Source organism: Andrena cerasifolii, chromosome 3, assembly GCF_050908995.1.
Source record: "Andrena cerasifolii isolate SP2316 chromosome 3, iyAndCera1_principal, whole genome shotgun sequence".
NCBI lineage: Eukaryota > Metazoa > Arthropoda > Insecta > Hymenoptera > Andrenidae > Andrena > Andrena cerasifolii.
The window spans coordinates 363,828-376,616 of record NC_135120.1 but is presented as its reverse complement, the minus strand read 5'-3'; the positions used below and the strand labels follow the sequence as shown (position 1 = coordinate 376,616).

General features: G+C 40.1%; 1 protein-coding gene and 1 long non-coding RNA gene across 21 annotated transcripts; one reads left to right on the top strand and one right to left on the bottom strand.

Moving 5' to 3' along the window:
* The first annotated feature begins 991 nt into the window (after positions 1-991).
* LOC143367057 (uncharacterized) lies at positions 992-2,889 on the top strand. 3 transcript variants are annotated; one of them, XM_076808677.1, is made up of 5 exons: positions 993-1,480; positions 1,580-1,669; positions 2,123-2,206; positions 2,323-2,492; positions 2,632-2,889. In XM_076808677.1, exons 3-5 carry the CDS (start codon positions 2,161-2,163, stop codon positions 2,887-2,889), a joined length of 474 nt encoding a protein of 157 aa, XP_076664792.1. In that variant the 5' UTR covers positions 993-1,480; positions 1,580-1,669; positions 2,123-2,160. The 3 variants fall into 3 exon arrangements, with proteins under 3 accessions (XP_076664791.1, XP_076664792.1, XP_076664790.1); XM_076808676.1 differs by having other exon boundaries at positions 992-1,669; XM_076808675.1 differs by having other exon boundaries at positions 1,000-1,273; positions 1,345-2,206.
* Positions 2,890-2,945: 56 nt separating this feature from the next.
* Positions 2,946-12,213, bottom strand: LOC143367076 (uncharacterized). 18 transcript variants are annotated; one of them, XR_013084908.1, is made up of 11 exons: positions 11,941-12,213; positions 10,985-11,108; positions 10,610-10,912; positions 10,393-10,542; positions 9,662-10,323; positions 9,352-9,576; positions 8,280-9,266; positions 7,995-8,187; positions 5,157-7,196; positions 4,770-4,946; positions 2,946-4,684 (listed from the first exon to the last, which is right to left on the bottom strand). It is a non-coding gene; the product is annotated as an uncharacterized LOC143367076 (long non-coding RNA). The 18 variants fall into 18 exon arrangements; XR_013084921.1 differs by having other exon boundaries at positions 2,946-4,946; positions 5,157-5,412; positions 7,020-7,196; XR_013084923.1 differs by having other exon boundaries at positions 2,946-4,946; positions 8,280-8,812; positions 8,881-9,266.
* Positions 12,214-12,789: the final 576 nt, after the last annotated feature.

The window sequence follows — 12,789 nt, the reverse complement described above, 5'->3', positions numbered from 1 at the left end:
CGAATAGGAATTTAGCTAACTAATTAGTAAATTTGCGATTGGCTCTTAGAAACTACGACATTTTGTAATTAACAAAACGTGTAAAATCGCCCAGATAGCACAGGACGTCTTAAAGACGTCCATTTTACGTCCACTTTGGGTCCGAACGCCTGTCGGCTTGATTTGTGAAAATGGACGTCTTAAAGACGTATCTTGCAGACGTCTTTAAGGCCGGTATTCATAGTCGCTACTTATTCTTAAGCAAATGCTTAAGCATGCGGCTTCCTCTACTAACCTAGTAGCTAGTAAAGGATGCCGAATGCTTAAGCATTTGCTTAAGAATAAGTAGCGACTATGAATACCGGCCTGTGGGTGTGTTTCAAAACACGCATTATGCACATAGGCTGCAGAGAAAACCGTTCCGCGTCTATGCGTGCATTGCAGGGGGGCCAAGCTTCCCTCTTACGAAAGTTGAAGCAGAGTTTGTAGCGCCTCCTACCAATGAGGTGCGTACTAAACTGTGAATGTGTGAATTGGTATGAATCGGGACGTATGTGTATGTGTATACGTGTAATGCACCGTTTACTTTAAAACCTGTCCACGGATCGTCGCGCCAGCGACACGTATGCAGCAGATAGAAGGATAAACATTGAAATTGAATATTTCTTCTTTTCTTAGGAAAAGAAAATATATTCAATTTCTTTGTATATCCTTCTATCTGCTGCATACGCGTCACTGACGCGACAATCCATGGTCAGACGGCCTTAGAAAGGGTAAACCAGGGAAAGTGAGGACACTTCCTCGTGTCTGCGCCAAACATTTCTAAATGACGACGGTCGTCATGGTAACATTTCACCAACGTCGAAAGGTTGTGTGCGTGCTCACTGATACACGTAGGTATGTGTGTGTGATGTACCTAGCGCCTCCTACCAATGCGGTGCTAACTAAACGGGAAAACTTCAGCCAAACAAAGACGGCTTGGTCCCCCTGGTGCATTGGTGGTACATCAACAAATGCGGTCGCGGCTGGAAGCTAATTCCCCTTCCCCCTCTGCCGATAAGCACACTGAGCGACCATGTCTCTCTCTCTCTATATATATGTGTTTGTATGGATTTAGCTTTCGCTGATACCACAGTATTGGCCATGTCTCTATACACGAATGTTACCGAAATGGGTACAACCCCGCAGCTATTTTGGCCTCATTATCTTATATTAGACATAGTTCCGGTGTTTTAACATGTTCCAGCGAATAATTTTTTTTTTAACCCATTTGTCGTTTTACTTAATGTTAAAGGTATTTTTCTAAAAGATAAAAGAATTATTCTGAATTAATAGTTATCAAAATGATACTTTTTTACGAGACAGTCAGACCAAAGAGGAGATATAATAAGAGGCGTCACTCGACAAGGACAGAAATAATCTGGGGAAATCACTAAGAAAACCAATTTAAATGCCCATTCGGCAATGATCGGTAAACTTCGGCAATAATCAGCAAACTGCGGTAAGGTTAAAATATTTCGTTTGCAGTGCCCCGTGATTAATTCTAACACGTTTGTTTTCTCCCTTTTCTGAAAAAAATGGGAACTATCGAATATTTTAGAAACGTTTCCGGCACGTTCGCTCGGCAAGCGGGGCGCGGTCTGGGCCGGCCCGGGCTATCATAAACTGCAATAAATTGGGAATTTCCCAGGTTAGCGTCGCGAATGGGCAAGTTGTCTTTCGGCTACGGCACACTCATTCCTTTTGGAAACTTGTAGACGTGCGGTTCGGACATTTACTAACTGTGTATTGTTTCGCGTGTGTGCATTTAAATTAAGTTTTTCCTATATTTCCTTTTTTACTTTCACTTTTCCTTTTCTTTAGTGCAGTAGCCTTTTCCTTTCTGTGTAAGGTGCTATTAGCTCATATTTTCTTTTTTCTTTTCTTTAGTAGATATGTTTTATTCTTCTTTTACATTAGTGCATGAATTTCTCCTTTCTATTTAAATATTATATTCTTCTATTGTGCTTTTTCCCTCTAATACTTATTAGTATTTCTGCTTTCTTTTAAGTACTATTTTTTTAAAAGAAGTCTTTTAGTACAGTTTCTTCTATCATTTTCACTTTCTCTTCTCTTTTTTCCTTTGTCTTCATTTTTTTTACAGCACTTATTACACCCTTGTAATGAGTTCCAAGAAGTGGGATGGTATTGTATGCTCTTACAAAAATTGCAATAATGATGAGAATTTGTAAGTTTATAACAGAATTTCCACATGACTTATAAAACATTTAATATAGCATTAAACATTAAGTGTCCTCTGGTGATTGATTTATAGTAATTATGATATATTTGCAATAATTTTAGATGTAGGTTCTGGCTTCAAGCATGCGGCAGAGAGGACCTTTCAGCATCAGAGTATTTACATTATTATAAAACACGCCGAGTTTGTAGCAAACATTTTGCGGACTGAATGGTCATGGATCCTTCAAAGACCAAATTGTTATCGACAGCTGTGCCAAAGCAAATTGACTCAGGTATGTTTTTTGCTCACATACTGATATAGTACTTAATGTAACATCGGATAAAAAATTAAACACATCTATTACATATTTTTTTATATATATGTATACATACTTATGCCCTGATAACCATCTGTCTCCAATCTGACATCAGATTGGGAGCAGGGTCTGGCACGAAAGCGCAGAATCTGACGTCAGAACTGCAGCAGTCTGTGTTCGCATTTGGCTGCGTTCTGATGTGCAGAGCCTGAAGTGCAGTGAAGTGCAGTGCCTGATGTCAGATGGACAGCAGATCGACAGCAGATTTCGCCGTCTGCTAGGCACAGCAACAGCGCCATCAATTGCCTACAGATGGCACGTAACGCTAGTACTTGACGCCAGTAGATGTCGCCATTCTCGTTTTACTTTGTAGGGGATATTCGATTCGATAGACTACGTGACTAATCGAGGAATTCAAGAACACGTCCGTTAGGTCGGGGAACAGAATATTTATTGAATTTAAACAGAAAATGTAACAAAAACCTTAGAAACTAATAAATAGAAGAACAATTAATTATAAACATTAATAACTCACTTCATTCATTCTTCATTTATTCGATAAATTATAAAGTCGCGCGCAAACAGGCATACCACACACAAACACGAAACCCCACAACTACTCCCCCCTAGAAAAGAACGATAGTTCTGCGAATGAAACTTTTTTCTTCGCGCCAGGGTAGACACGCAACGGTACAATAGTTTTAATAATACATGGTTTTTTGGTGGTTTGCGGCGGTTGAACAAGATCCGAAGTAGCAATGAAAGCAGGTTTGAGTCTGTCTACGGAAATATTTATCTTTTGCCATCAAGCATGATAGTGTACACGCGCTCATTTAACCTCTCGACGATTTCAAATGGTGCAGTATAAGGTAATTGTAAAGGGCATCGAACTTTATCATCTCTGACAAAGACATAAGATGCGACTTCTAAATCTTTATGTGCAAAAGGTATACGCTTATTATGATTGCTGGTGGGTTGCGCTCGCAAGGATCTAACTCTATTTCTAATGTCATGAATCAACATCTGTGGTTCCACAGAAAAATCTACGTCTTCGAAAAAATCGCCAGGAATACGTAAGGAAGATCTAAATAGTATCTCTGCGGCGGAACATTTAATGTCTTCTTTAAAACATGTGCGAAGGCCTAACAGTACCAAGGGTATCATATCCACCCAATCAGTTCCAGACCCATGCACATAATAGCGGTCTTCAAGGATCGGTGCCACCTTTCAATAATACCATTGGACTGAGGATGGTAAGCTGTTGTATGAGTTTTAGGACAACCCAAGAAATTGGCAAGGCTTTTAAATAATTCTCCTTCAAACTGACGACCTTGATCCGTAGTGATGATCACGGGAACACCGATCCTTGATACCCAAACATTTAAAACGGCAGAAACCACAGTATCAGCAGTTATATCCTTAATAGAAACTGCTTCAGGCCATCTACTAAACCTATCGATCAAGGTAAGGCAATATCTCTTACCTTTGACTTCAGGTAATGGACCAATAATGACTAAATGAACCTGATAAAATTTTTGGTTGAGTACCACGATCTTTTCTGGACTTAGCTTTGTATCTCTTTGGATTTTGCTACACCGACATTGCAAGCATGTCCTAGCCCAATAGTTAATTTCCTTGCACATTCCTGGCCATACAAATTTCTCTTGGACTTGGTGCTTTGGGTTGAAAACTAAGCGATAAAATCTAACTGTCTGGCCTGACGAGGTGAAGCCTTATTTAAGGTTTGTTTAAAAGCATACATAAGAGGTTTGTGATCCGAAAAAATAACAATTTCACGACCTTGAATTAAATCCTTAAAATACTTAACACTTTCAAAAATAGCTAACAATTCTCTATCATAAGTACTATATTTTCTTTCAGTAACGCTAATTTTCTTCGAGAAAAATGCAACTGGTTGTACATCACCTCCGCAAGACTGTTCCAATGCCGCACCTATAGCAAATTCAGAGGCGTCCGTCTTCAAAAACAGCTTAGCGGAGTCAACAGGATGAGCCAACAACGTCGCATTAGAGAGCTCCTGTTTACAGCTCACAAAAGCTTCGGTAGCTTCGGCGGTCCAAGGTACAGGACGCTTGTCATTCTTCCTGCTGTCCTTAATGAAGTGATTCAATAAAGCTTGACTTTTAGCTGCATTCTTAAGATGCCTTCTATAATAGTTAATCAAACCTAAAAATCTTCGTCACTGAACGATGGTTTTTGGTCTTTCCAACTCTACGATTGCTTTAACTTTACCTGGAAGCGGATGAGTACCCGTTGCCGACACAAGATGACCCAAAAATTAAATTTCTTTAACTCCGAAAACACATTTCGAATGGTTGATACACAACCCAGCATTATCCAAGCACTCAAATAATTTACGCAAATGACTTATATGCTCTTGTTCATTCTGGGAAGCCATCAAAATATCATCTAAATAAACGAAACAAAAATCTAAATTCAGCGTAACTTGGTTAATCATTCTTTGAAAAGTCTGAGCTGCATTCTTCAAACCAACAGGCATGGCAACAAACTCAAACAGGCCAAAAGGAGTAGTAACAGCAGTTTTGGGTATATCATCTTTTTGAACGGGAATCTGATGATAAGCATTCAGTAAATCAATTTTTGAAAAAATTGTCTTACCGTGAAGTCCCAAAGTGAAATCATGTATGTGCGGCAAAGGACACTTATCCGGAATCGTCACCGCGTTAAGACCGCGATAATCGCCACAAGGTCTCCAAACTCCGGGTTCTTTCTTAGGAGCCATATGTAACGGAGAAGCCCAAGGACTACTTGAAGGACGGCAAATGCCCAACTCCAGTATATGTTGAAATTCTGCCTTCGCAATCTTTAATTTCTCTGGGATGAGTCGTCTTGGTTTACTAACCACTGGTGGTCCCTGGGTAACGATATGGTGTTCAATTCCATGGCCAGATACTTGAGGGATTCTAATCGGCTTCGTCAAATTAAGAAATTCAGGTAAAAGTCGCTGGTAAGAGGATTCGGGAATTATAGTAGAGATAGTGGAATGCTTGGCATTACACATAAATCCTTTTGAAGAAAATCTTGTAATCTTGTCCAATAAACGTTTCCCTTGTATATCGACTAAAATGCCGTAATGATTTAAGAAATCAGCTCCCAAAATATATAGGTTTAGTAACATCAGCCACGGTGAAATACCATTTAAACGATCTTCGAAAACCAAGATCTAATTCCATAAAGTTTTGACCAAAATAAGGAATCACCGTCCCGTTTGCCGCAAAAAGTTGGAATGGAGATGTTTGAAACGTCTCACCGAAACGACGGGGTAAAATTGAAATGTTAGAACCAGTATCAACTAAGAATTGAAGTCCAGAAATTCTATCTGTCACATGGAGTCTAGGAGAAATTAATTTTCCTGACACGATGAAACACATCTGTGCGCTTTCTGGCCGTAGACTCAGTGATAAAAACATAGATTATTTTGATTTTCACGGCTCTTGCTTCTAGGACGGAACGATTTCCTGGATGAAATCTCCCCCTCCATCCCCTATAAACATGACTCATGTATGAAAGAATCTAATTCCCTTTAATTTTCGGAAAAATTAAAAAAGTTTGGATGCAAAGATTGTGAAATCAACTTTGCTAATTCCAGTAGTATACAAATCAATTCAGTGATCAGATTTTCAGCTTCGGTTTTCGGTAAAAGATAGCCTATGGGCGGTATTCTCAGTCACTACTTATTTTTAAGCAAATGCTATACCCTATATGCTATACCCAATTTCATAAAGATACCGTTGCGGCGTAACAATAATATTTTGGAAGGATGTTAAGTTATAAAAAGTTGACAAATGTAGCGTAAAAGAACGAAATATCCAATAAACATTTATTGACATGTAGGTTATATTTTCTGTCACTTCAAGGAGGGGAGCACATAATTTGGTGTATATTTTTCAAATTGTACGTAAAGAGACAACTACGCATGCGCGCATGAACTGCATGCTTCATGCGCTAGAAGTGGGAGAATTCTAGAGAATCCTTTGATCCACCAACACCACCAATGCACGCATAGACTGAAACGGAACGGTTTTCTCTGCAGTCTATGCTCATAATGCCTGAATTGGAACAGACCCATGGTACTGTTGCGATGCTCGCTGATGTAAATATGTGTGATTGCGTGAAGTTAGCTATAAGACATAGAGATATCGACGGTAGATGTAGAGCGAAATTCAAAATTCTTTGTAAACGGAAAGATTTATTGTAGGCATGCGGGTTTGAAACGAACAACACATCTGGAAGGTTTTAAGCGAGATTGGAACGGGGACGAGGAAGAGTTTATTGCCAGGACTCGTAAACACGTAGAGCGCGTTGTGCTTCTCGAGGGTTTTCCCATGCCAGTTTTTCGAACGTGCTCATATAATATTAGTAGCTGACACCTGAACTCAGAAGGCGTACGAGAACCTGGGATAGCATTCAGTACTTTTCAAAACTACAGTTAGGCCAAGCGAGGATAATAAATAGCTTAACTTTTCCTTCCACATCTGCGTGCCAAATTTCGACGAGCGGGCAGCTGCTCGTCTCGTAAAACGTCTTAAAATTCTACCTTGGCTTTCATAATTGTCGGTATCGAAAGGCCGAAAGTCATAAAGTCATATATTTTGCGTCGGCGACATCGTCTTGACCCTGAAGGTTGCGCTTATTTACCTGTTAGAAATGTATGTACTGTACGCAGTCTATGTAAACTATATGTAATCAGAAAGCGTGCCTCGACCACCAGCCGAGAGTGGAGGGAAGCTCGAAGGAAGGGCCAAGGACGGAGAGATGGTTAGAGGACAACCCACTGACGAAACTTAAGGGATGTCACCGCCATGATTGGACGAAGGAATTCGGAGAGGGAGTCGGTGGAACACGCCGAAATTGGAGGAGTAGGGCACTCGGAGGTGACAAGCGAGGAGTTAATTTGTAAGAAGTCAGATCGAACTTGTTAGCAGAACAGTCAACGTCTAGCTACTTATTAAAAATTCAAACATAGAGTTTATTCAAAAGAGTTTCACTTTATTTCCATTCCATGGTTGAAATTCCGGCGCAACTCGTAAGCTGAGTGCTTCAGCGCTCCACGTGTTCTTAGCACTTTCGGTGAAGTGATTATCGGAATTTTCGGTATTGGCGTTAAATTCCAAATTGTCAATGACGACTTTCCGATTTTGGGAATAGGAATTTTGGGTATTCGATTCTTGGAGCAGCAACAAGCAGTGCTAACATTTAAAGACGTTATGCTTAATAGTCTTAGGGTTGGGGGGCAAGAACTTGCCTCTTCGTACAGGGATTTCAGTTAGTTTACCACCTCATATGAAGACTCTTATAACTGTTCCCGTGAGAAATATTGAAAGACAGGAGGGTTATATAAGGAGATTAGATACATAGCCGGGTGTTTATGTAGGTGAGGTACTAGCTTCGCAGGAGAATGGATTTGTTAAAATATTTGCTATTAATACTACTCACGATTGCGTGACTCTTTCGGTATTAATATTCCCCCGTCGAATTAGAGGAGTTTATTGAAATTCCTCCTTCACCACGTTGGGCTCGGACGGGAAATCCAAATGAGGGGCGGTCCAATGCTGATGCTGCTAGACTCGTTCACTTTACAAAGTTTCTCGATATGCAGGATTTGAGCGATTCCGAGCGGGCTAGTATTCTGGAAATCGTGAACGAGTTTCCGTATCAATTTTATTTGCCTAAATTCTACTAGTACAATCCAACATAAAATAGTGACTACAAATGAAATACCTATTAGTACGAAGCAGTATCAGTATCCGATAGTTCACAGAGAGGAAATTAAAAAACAGTTAGACTCACTGCTTGAGAATAAGATAATTTAACCACCTGCTTCTCCTTACAATTCACCTATTTGGGTTGTCTCTAAAAAACCTGGTCCGGATGGTAAACCTCGCTGGCGCATGGTGATAGATTATCGCAAATTAAACGAGAAAACTATCAAGGATGCGTATCCTCTCCCTAATATTTTAGTACCCTCGATCTTGCCTCTGGGTTTCATCAAGTTCCCGTACACCCGGACTCTAAATCCAAAACGGCTTTCTCAACCGTTAATGGACACTATGAATTTGGTTTTAGTTGGTTTGCAAGGAGTCTAGCTATTTGTATATATGGACGACATCGTCATATATGCAGATTCCTTAGAGGAACATTCGCGAAAGTTGAGAATTCTTTTGGCTCGGGAGAAGTTGTTTATTTGGGTCATGTCATTTCCGCCGAAGAGGTGAAGCTGGATTCTGGGAAGATCATGGCCGTGAAAAAATTTCCTATTCCAAAAAACCGGAAAATATTAAACAATTTCTGGGATTAGTCGGTTATTATCGACGTTTCATACCTCACATGGCGAAAATTTCCAAACCGTTGACGCGATTATTGAAGGCAGAAGTACCCTTTGTTTGGAGTAAAGATGTTCAGGCTGCTTTTGAGAGTTTGCGTGACATTATTTATTCGAAGCCGTTGCTCCAATTTCCTAACTTTCAACAGCCATTTCTAGTAACAACTGATGCTTCTAATTATGCAGTGGGAGCCGTGTTAAGTCAGGGTCAAATCGGGAAAGATCTCCCAATTGCATATGCATCCCGAACCCTTAATAGCGCTGAAAGTAATTACTCAACCATTGAGAAAGAACTATTGGCAGTTCTATTTGCAATCGAACATTTTCGACCGTATTTGTATGGCCAAAAATTCATTTTAATTACTGATCATCGGCCGCTGATTTGGCTGCATAATGTAAAAGATCCCACTTCTCAAATCATGAGATGGCGCATTCGATTAAATAAGTACGATTTCGAAATAATATACAAACCTGGGAGAATTAACTCTAATGCGGATGCTTTATCCCGGAATCCACCAGTTTCTATTGATTCCCAAAGTGTTCTTCTCCTTCATTCGAAATCTAAGACGACCCATACTGAGACTGAAAGTACGGACGCCTTCCCTCCAAAGCGTTTGCAAAGGGTTGATGCAGGCGCCGACGATTCACCAGTTGCAAACTCCGAGGAGGTCGGGGATATTGACGTTGACAATACTACTGGAAATGAAAATGAATGGATAGTAGCGAGAGTTTTTCTTGCAAATACAGAATGTTGTGAGATTAATAGTAAAACAAATCATACGGATTCGGACTCAAGTGATGAATATTATACGGCCGATGAGGAAGAGACAATTCCTTCCATAGAAACAATTCTCGAGGGAGGAGAATCTCTTAAAGAATTAAATGATAATATAGTGAGTGGAGGATCGCTCTGTGGAGGTACTGAGGACATGCATCGACTCGGTAGTTTGTTGGATATCGGAAAGGCTAACATTGAAGGCACCCCGCTTCAGACACCGTTAGAGGCTGTCCCTGTATCTCAGGTTATTTGTGCTCTGCCAGAAAATGGTAACAAGGAACCCCTGATTCGCGTCAAAGCGGAGGCTGGACAGTCGGTCCTTTTTCCCAACTCATATCGTGGCACAGACTGTGCGCAGTCTAGTTCTTCCCGAATGAGGTTGTGGCGGAATCTGGGTGAGCCTGTTGCTTCAGGTATGACGGAATCAGGTAAAGAATGGACACGATCTTCCGTAGGAAATGTTTCTGAAAATGACTCGTATACCTGTGATAAATTCAATGTTTTTCTGACAAATTTAGTTCCATCCCATCTTTCTCCGTTTCCACGTATTATTTATTGTAAAGATCACCTTTATCTGCGGAAAGACAACCTTCTTCATTTTTTCTCCACTGATTGTCAAGTTTCTTCGCAGGTCAGTAATGACTTATTGGCACCGGGAAATTTCTCTATAACACAAATACAATCATATAACATTCACGTGGGTGAAGCAATGGTTTTTCCTGGTGGTACTCAACATATTTTCCATCTATTTTCCAAGGTGAAATCCGTTGAGCAACAAAATTTTAGGCATCTCGCGTCTTCAATATCATCTCTTAAGAAACTTATGGAATCATTGGGTATGATGACATCCATCAGTTTGTCTAAAATTGACAATAATCTCGAACCTGTAAATTGGAATTCTTTTGAGAGTCTTCTAAAGCGGGTATTCAATAGTTCGCAATATAACATTACGGTTTGCACTGGTGAAATCGTATTTCCTTCTCTGCCAAGAAGGTTACCAATTATTCGGGAATCCGTGCCATGAATCCGTAGTGGGTGGCCATCAGGTTGTAAATAAGTTGTTCAAGCGCATAAGGGAAGATTTTTATTGGACAAAAATGGGGAAAGATATTTCATCTTTTGTCCGCTCCTGTTCTAGCTGCCAAAGAAATAAAATTCTTTCTGCCAAAACTAAACAGCCAATGAGCATCACGGATACCCCTCAGAGAGCTTTTGACAAAGTGCAAATGGATATTGTAGGACCGTTACCTGAAACTAAAAGAGGTAATAGGTACCTGTTAACTCTTCAAGATAATCTAACAAAATATTCTGACACTATTCCTATACCAACTATGGATTCCATTACTGTTGCTGTCGCTCTTGCAGAACAGTTTGTAAGTAAGTTTGGCTGTCCTCGCGTTATTCAAACAGAGCAGGGAAGTAACTTTGTCAGTGGTGTAATGCGTAATTTCTGCAAAATATTCAAAATACAAAGAATTACGTCAACAGCATTCCATCCGCAATCATTAGGCTCTCTTGAGCGGGCACATCGCGTTTTCATAGACTATTTAAAACACTATTGTGGAAAAACTGATTGGGACGACTGGGTACGTTTCGGAATCTTCTCGTATAATACCTCTGTGCATGAAGCTACAGGTTTTTCTCCCCGCGAACTCATTTTCGGCACAAAAGCTATAATACCATCGTAATTTGGTCGTGAAGAAATACCACGAACCTTTGTCGAACATCTAGATGATTTGTTAGGAACAAATTTGGTCCAGAACAGGTAAAAGAAAAAAGTAAATTAATGTACGATAAGAATCTAAATCCTCGTCGAATTGTTGTGGGCGATGATGTGTATTTATTTAGGGAGCCAAAATGTTCAAGTTTGACTCTAGTTGGCTAGAACCGTATAAAGTAATTGGAATATTTAACGATCTCAACATAGAAATAGCTATAGGGGTAAATAAGATTGTGTAAGATTAGATTCTTTGTAAATAGTTAAATCTACGTTTTTGATGTATTGCGGTACTTTTATATGGGTTATTCGAATAAGAATACTTAGATAGGTTTGGTTAAGGCGTTTGAGTACTTCTAAGTATTAACCATGTATTACATACAATTGATTTAATGTTATTTGGTAATAGAATAATATCTTATCACTGTAGAGATGGTTTAATATAACTGACATTTTTTCAACTCGTCCTTCTTGCGGGACAATGGGTGGACCGAGTAGCTCGTTTACCGCAGGATTGGCATGGGAAGAAGAGACGTAGTTATAATCATTTATATAAAATACTTACTCATTTATATAGTTTTGCATACTTAATTTAGTATTTATGTACTGTTTTCTTTTTGAAAAGCTGTTTCCATTGGAAACGTTTTTTGTATATGGAGGGAGGTGTTGCGGTTTCCGCCAGTGTAAATATATGTAATTGCGTGAAGTTAGCTATAAAACGTAGGGATATCGACGCTAGATGTAAAGCGTAATTCAAAATCCTTTGTAGTGGAAAGATTTATTACGCATGCGGGCTTGAAGCGAGCAGCAAATCTGGAAAGATTTAAGCGAGATTAAAACGGAGGATATGAAGAAGAGTTTATTGCCAGGACTCATAAACACGGAGAGCGCGTTGTGATTCTCGAGGGCTATCCTTGCCAGTTTTTCGAACGTGCTCGTACAATATTAGTATTTGATACCTGAACTCGGAAGACGTACCAGAGCCAGGGATTGCATTCAGTGCTTTTCAAAACTACAGTTAGGCCAGGCGAGGATAATAAATAGCTAAACTTTTCCTTCCACATCTGCGTGCCAAATTTCGTCGAACGGGCAGCGTCTCGTAAAACCACTTAAAATTCTACCTTCGCTTTCATAATTGTCGGTATCGAAAGGCCGAAAGTCATAAAGTTATAAACTTTGCGCCGGCGACGTCGTCTTGACTCTGAGGGTTGCGCTTACCTACCTGTTAGAAATGTATGTACTGTACGCAGCCTATGTAAACTATATGTAGTCAGAAAACATGCCTCGACCACCAGCCGAGAGTGGAGGGAAGCGTGAAGGAAGGGCCAAGGACGGAGAGATGGCAGAGGACAACCCCGTGACGAAGCCTGAGGGACGTCATCGTCTTGATTGGACGAAGGGATTCAAAGAGGGA